General features: G+C 42.0%; 1 protein-coding gene across 1 annotated transcript; it reads right to left on the reverse strand.

The window, feature by feature from the left end:
• Positions 1-204: 204 nt before the first annotated feature.
• Positions 205-4,849, reverse strand: LOC118557942. The gene is made up of 9 exons (XM_036128454.1): positions 4,819-4,849; positions 4,466-4,729; positions 3,524-3,778; positions 3,204-3,449; positions 2,843-3,100; positions 2,461-2,760; positions 2,115-2,384; positions 1,863-1,946; positions 205-1,131 (listed from the first exon to the last, which is right to left on the reverse strand). The coding sequence occupies exons 2-9, from the start codon at positions 4,522-4,524 to the stop codon at positions 1,065-1,067; spliced, it is 1,539 nt and encodes a 512-aa protein (XP_035984347.1). The 5' UTR covers positions 4,525-4,729; positions 4,819-4,849; the 3' UTR covers positions 205-1,064.
• Between the last annotated feature and the right edge of the window lie 2,280 nt (positions 4,850-7,129).

The following is a 7,129-nucleotide window of genomic DNA, read 5'->3' on the forward strand; positions in this document are numbered from 1 at the left end:
ATAGAAGCTGTTCCAGACCAATTTTCTTTGTTAATCTGAAAACAATAAACTAACCTTCATAGAGTATTAAAATAAAGGTGTAGGGCTATTTACAATATCTGAATACAGTTGAATGAATACAAAACAACAGCCTTATTAAAAACTTTATTGGCTCATTAAGCACCCAAAAACCTAAAATTTTATTAAATATGAAAAAAAAACTTAACCAAACTTAACCAATCAGGTACATCTTAATTACCCTGTTGTTTCTTTTAGGTCTGAATTCCAAAAAGCCCCACAGTACAGAACCTTGATATAGCTCCCAAAGTCCAAATACATTACTTTAAATTCAAAAGAAGGATAAAGTTAGAACATAAAACATGGTGTCAAGTACCCCACTAAAATAATCAGGAAAAAATATTAACTATGATGAAAAGAAATATTTAGAGATTTAGAGCTGAATTTAAATTTCTTTACAATAAACAAAATCCAAATTTATTTCTTCAGTAAATAAACAGAGAGAGAGAGAAAGAGAGAGAGAGAGAGAAAGAGAGAGAGCGATATGTAAAACAGCTCTTTACCTCCAGATACAAGGATGGATGTTACAGAAAACTGCTCTGAGATCAGAGTTTAGTGGAACATGTCAACTGGTTAAAACAAAGCCTTTAAACTGGATGTGATGGAAAATGAAGTTTCTCTGCAGTTTACAGTAAAGCATAATTTTATTTGTGTATCATTTCAGAAATCTTAATCTAAACTAAAGAAGCAGCAGAGAAAATGACCACCACCTCTTTCATGACATTAAATCTGAACTAAAATGATTCCCATGTTTCCATTTCCACACAGTTAGGCCCAGTTAAAGTACCAAACTAGTTTTCTTCCTGATCCTTCAGTTACTGCATGGTTCCTCTGAGATTTCTGGACTGAAATATTGAAACCAGAAGAAAAACAGATCAAATAGACTGCTGACCCCCTCACAGTGTTTTCAACCAATACGACGATTTGATGATCCTGAGAGAAGTTCTTGATAAACCAGAAGACAGGAACTTCCTGTTGGTCACATGACCAGCTGACTGAAAGCTGCTTCACCATACTTCAAACTTCCTGTTGGCCTTGTAAGGAGTTTTGTTCAAGATGTTGTTGCTGAAGAGTCTAGAAACAGAACAAATCAGAGCAGATGTGACTCATTCGGACTTGACAACATTGCTTGAGCTGCTGGGAGGTCAGCCAGGATTCCTCTGAGAGAGATGATGGAGATCAGGTACCAGAGTTCATCTTCAGCAGACAGTTGTTCCAGGATACTTTAGATCTCCAAACATCATCTTTGGATCAGAAAAAAACTGGAACCTGTCTCTGAACAACTGAAAGTAAAACTGAAACTGCAGAGTTTAAGAAGTTTCTTTACAGAATGGTACAACAGCCTAAATACAGCTACCTAAATATTTATTATAATTAATAAACTATTATCTGTGTCTGCCTTTAGGGTGGGTTTGTAATCAGATACAGCACATTTTTGGGTAATAACTAGTGAGTCCTTGGTTACATATACAATTTGGATGATTTTACATCACATGGGTGTTTAGCTTTTACTGCTTGCTAGCTAAAACATTGACTCAGGGTATCTATGGTAAGAATAACCCATTTGAAATGTTAATTGTTTCAAAACACCCAACATCAGGAGAGCTGTAATGAGAAGTTTATGTTGCAAAGGTGTCTGAACAGAAACCTTAGTGTGGATCCATCAAAACAGTCGTTAGTGGCTCGGTGTGGTAATAAATGGTCTAAGTGGGCGTGGCCTATTAGCCAAGGTATCAATTTTGAAAAATAAAAATAAACCTGGGTCAACTACATATTTTAAGATGAACTAATGAATGTTTGCTCACCTCACAGGACCGATGGAGGGGTTGATGGAGACCAGCTGGAGTAACGGAGCAGTGGAAGCATCGGTGATCTGATTGTGACTCAGACTGGAACACAAACACAACATTCTGCATTATGTCCGGTTCTACTGGGAACAAGCAAGCATTCAGAACCACAGAGAAGAGCAGCAGGGTCCAGATGACCAGCTGCTCCCCTTTGGATCAGAACCGATGAAGTGTTTGTCTCCCACAGAGGGGACGGTCTGGGACACTTACTCCAGGACCTGGACTTTGTGCAGATGTGCGATGACTTGGAGCAGCAGCTGGTCTGTCAGCTGGCAGTGACTGAGGTCCAGCTCTGTTAGACCCTCAGAGTGGTCCAGTATCAGGACCAGAGATCCACAGAGCCTCTGATTCAGCGGGACGTGACTCAGATCCAGTTCTCCTCCCAGGGCTCTGCACAGGGACACGGCCCGTCTCACTGTGTCCCTCTCACAGTCCACAGGAAGCAGGGACAGCAGCTGGACCAGGACCGTCTTACTGACGCTGAACAGGAGAAAAAGAGCAAAGATCATCAAAGTGAAGAAGCTTCTGCTTCATCTTCAGCGGCGCTCTTCCTCACCTGAGACGGACCCTGTCCAGGACAGGAAACAGCAGGTCCAGCCCGCTGTCCTCCACCTCACAGTCCCTCAGGTGGAGCTGTGTGTCCCTGCTGCTGCGTCTCAGGATGCTGGAGACGGCCCTGCAGTCGGCAGCCGTCACCCTCAGAGGCTCAGGCTGATCCTCCTCTGGTACCTCCATGCAGGAGGAGAGGGACAGGTCCAAGCTGTGCTGCAGAGTCCTCAGCAGGTCCGACGCCTCCTGCTGGCCGTCAGAGGCAGCGCAGCAGTGGACGAAGCTCAGCAGCTGCTTCCTGTCCACGCTGGTGGGAACAGAGAAGAGAACCAACCAGTTAAAGAACAGGAGGGGACGTTTTATCAGGGGAAGGAGCTCTAATATCTGACCTGAGATCAGAAACTGAGCGCAGCATCCTGAGGATGGACTGTGTTCCCTCTGCAGGGATGGAGCTCCACAGCAGCTTCAGCTTAACTCCATCACCGTGTCTGAGGATGAAGAGCAGAGCAGCAGCGTCCTCTGAGTCCAGCTCCGTGCAGCTCAGGTTGATCACATGACCCAGTGACCTCAGCAGACCGGGGATCATGTGACTGCTGCGACCTCTGTGGATCTCTCTGATGGACGTCCTCACAAAGCTGGGGCTGGGCCTGAAAGCAGGCAGAGGAGAGACACTTTGTTTAGTTACAGGAACCAGAGGCTGCAGATGGAAGATCAGACCAACTATTTATGAGAAGAAGACTAAACCTGCACCTCTGAAGCAGCAGCCTGTGCAGGAAGGGCAGCAGCTGTGCAGCTCTGTCCTGTAAGCGGTTCTTCTTCAGGTTCACAGTGATGGTCTGAGCTGACGGCTGCTGCAGCAGATAGTGAAGGACCTCCCAGCTCAGCCTGCAGGAGCTCAGGTCTCCACCAAGCTTATTCAGGGAGGACAACGTCAACTCCTGGTCCTGGACCTCATGGAGGAGGACCACCAGCTGCTGGAGACTCTCCTCACCCAGTCTGAGGAGTTCACAGATTAAATCTTTAATGAAGATAAATGAGTTCAGCTGATGGAGGAGAGGAGAGACCTTTACCTGACAGTGAGAGGAGCATCGTGAAGCAGCAGACTGAAGAGACTCTGAGCAGGGAGGCAGGACTCAGTCAGGTCCAACCGTCTGACGGTCCAGAACCTCAGCAGAGACGCCAAACTGCTGCCGAGCTTCAGAAAGACTCTCTGTGAAGGTCGAAACTTGGTGGAGACCACAGAAAGCTCTTCAACAACCAGAGGAGAGGCCACCCTGCCTCTTCTCACCCACAGAGACAGGAACAAGGCCACGCTGCTGGAAAGTCTGAAATCAGAGAAACAGACATGATGGAGATTGTTATGTAGAATATATAGTCGTTTTTATGATAATAGTGTACTGTATTTTTAAAGTTACCCGACTTTTAATCGTTAAACAGTGACTTGGGATGGAGAGTTTTGCAGACTATTTGAAAAACAATGACTTCATTCAAGCTCCAGTAAGGCTCCAGGTACAGACCAGTATGAGAGGTATTTATGAGGGATTTTGCAGAATAGTTTACAGTTTGAAAACTTTCTCATGGTTCTCAATGTTATCTTAGTTAAGTCCTAGAAACAGACCAGGGCTATTACTTACAGCTTCAGAAAGCACATGTGTGCTGGAGACTGAATGCCTGCAGGGGTTCTTGAGGTGTTGTTAAAAAGACATGTTTGGGGTTGTACGAAGAGACAACAGCTTAAACTGCGCAGAAGACACTTCTGGGGGGTAATAGGCTACATGAGGTTGATGGTAAAGTTTGTAAGTGCTGTCTCCCTTTTTGGAATTCCAAAATGAAATAAATATATGGTATAAGTGTTTAGTGTCTGATAATTGTTTCGTCCTTTGCGACCAAATCCTCGGAGCGGGTGAGACGGACCGTGTTGAAATGGAACAGGAAGCAGACCCAGAATCTTAATACAATCAAGAACTGATGGTTCAACACGACTGCAGATTAGTGGTGAAAAAGGTTCCTGCCTGAGACTGTGGAGGTGTGTTGTAGGTCTAAAGAGGACAGACGCTCCTCTGGAAGACATCTTGTTGGGTTTGAGGACCAGATCCACTTTAGATCCACACAGTTGGAGAACTCTGCTCACAGATCTGCAGGTTTTCCTGCGTAACTCTCCTGTTAGCAGCAGGTTGAAGTCCAGGAGCTGCAGCAGAGACACCAGCTGGTGGACCTCCTCTCTGGATCTCACTGATATGGAGGAACAGACACTCTGGAAGAACCCTGGAGCACAGCTGAGAGACAGAGAAACCAATGACATATCAGACATATGTAAAAAAAAAAAACTGTATTAAATAATAATGTTAAATAAAACAACCTGTACCTGAGCTGTGAGATATAAGGCAGACACTGTAGGAAGCTCCTCACTTCACTCTCTTCCTGTGAGCAGCCTGTCAGCTCCACTGGTTTCTTCTCTGGTTGGAGTCTCAGCACTTCCAGGAGGATGGAGGTCTTTCTCTCTGAGAGATCTATGATCCAGACTGCAGGAGCTGACTGGAAAACTGACTGTAATGATGGAAGGAGACTCAGACCTGTTTTAGTCTCACAGTCCTTCATCTGGGAGTACAGATCCAGCAGGAAGTCAAGGCGATATTTTCTACTAGAATCTAAAAGGAATGTTTCATATCTGCAGACTGACGCCAACAGCTGCAGCATCTTCTCTCCTGTCTGCTGTTCTCTCTCTGCTGCTGCACAGAACAGATTCACTAAGAACCTGCTTTGTTCAGGAAGACCTGATCTCTGAGGATAAAACCTGGAACAACAAGAAGGAAACATTTAGTGATGATTTGGTCTGAACTGCATACTGCTCATTATTCTGTGCACTGTTTTTCTCCTGCATTGTTACATTCTTTTTTTTTTTTTTTTTTTTTCCTTTTTTTTTATTATATCTTTATTGGTTCTCAAGAAAGTATCGTTTACATGACAATAGGCATCATCAAACTAACTTCAACATTTGAAATAAGATTAACATATAGACCATTGCCTTATAACAGTCAAATCAAAAATGTAACTACACTTCTCTGAGGGAGATTTTAAAGTGATTATAAAGAAAAGAAAGTGTGAAAAAAAAAATAAAATAAAAAAAAAAGGGGGGGGAAACAGTAACAAAACAATATAATATAAGATAATTATAAAGCATGGCTATTCTAAGAGAGTGGGTTGCTGAGGGAGTTTAACAAGTTTGGTCTTTAAAAATGAAATCAGGTCTTTTAGGTTTTACATAGTCTACCCAAACCTTCCAACACTGATCAAATTGTTCGGTCCTGTGACTGAGAGAGGCTGTTATTTTTCCCAGCTCATAGATGTTGAATGTTATGTTAATCCAGTCATCTAATGTTGGTTTGTCATGTGATAACCATTTTCTTGTAATGTTTTTCTTACTTGCTGTTAATAAAATGGTCATCAGATATTTGTTTCTTTTTGTGGCGTCTTGAGGAATTATACCTAAATACATAAGCTTGAATTCCAAAGGAATGTTTTGCTTAAAAATGTCTTGTAGAGCACTTTTTATCTCTTTCCAGTAATGTTTTATAATTGGGCAGTCCCAGAAGACATGATAATGGTTTGCATTTTGATTTCTACATTTTCTCCAACATGCAGGAGGATTTCCATCATAGTGACATTTCTGAGCAGGTGTAATAAAGAATCCTACCAAATTTTTCCATCCAAATTCCTGCCATTGTAGTGATTTATTATATGTCCATTGATATCTCCACATTATTGTCCATTCCTCCTCCGTTATTGTCAAATTGCCCTCTCTCTCCCATCTTGTTTTGATATGTAGGGTTGAATTGTTTTTTAGGTACATAAGGTTTTTATAAATAAGCGAGATCATTTTCCCTGTAATTTTTGATTTATAGGCATTAATAAAAATTTCCATTAAGTTCATCTTTTTGTCAGTGATTGGTTTAATTTTTAAGCTAACAAAATTCCTTAGTTGCAAATATCGATAGAAGTCCTGTTTGTCCAAAGAATATTTTCTTCTGAGTGTTTCGAAATCATTTAAGATGTTGTTGTTCATTATTGTGCACAGAGCAGTGATTCCCTTGGATGTCCACTCCTTAAATCTGGCATCCAGTTTGTTTGGTGTGAAGTCTGAATCATATGCGATCCATTTTATGATTGTCAAGTCGTTCTCAAGTGCATTTTCATTGTTACATTCTGATCACTGCTGCACTTTATATTGTAAATGTCTCATCCCACCTGTAATCTTATATTGTTGTAAGCTGTATATAATGAAATGTTGTTCTGTATGCACTCTGTACATACAATATGACAATAAAGTTGTCTAAGTCTCAGTCATTGTGTCTCTAGTGGGGGTTGGTACTAAAACCTGGTATCAAAACGGCCCCGGGGCCTCAACAGACGGTCATAGCGGACCAACAAGCTTCCACCTTTTCAGTCATCTTAACCATATTTTTAAAGCCACACTAAATTTTTCAGGGAGACTCCAACAGAAACATTGTTTTTTATATTCTCCACTTTAAGGGGACTGATGGGAGGGGCTAATGTTCTGCTCTCACATGTTCTCCTCGCTTACTTTCATCAACACTGTTGCCAATTTAGTAACTTTTCAGACCCTTTTAGTGATTTATTTATTCAAAAGAGACAAGCAGTGGATCTAGTCATTTTTT

This window comes from Fundulus heteroclitus, chromosome 24 (assembly GCF_011125445.2).
Source record: "Fundulus heteroclitus isolate FHET01 chromosome 24, MU-UCD_Fhet_4.1, whole genome shotgun sequence".
Lineage (NCBI taxonomy): Eukaryota > Metazoa > Chordata > Actinopteri > Cyprinodontiformes > Fundulidae > Fundulus > Fundulus heteroclitus.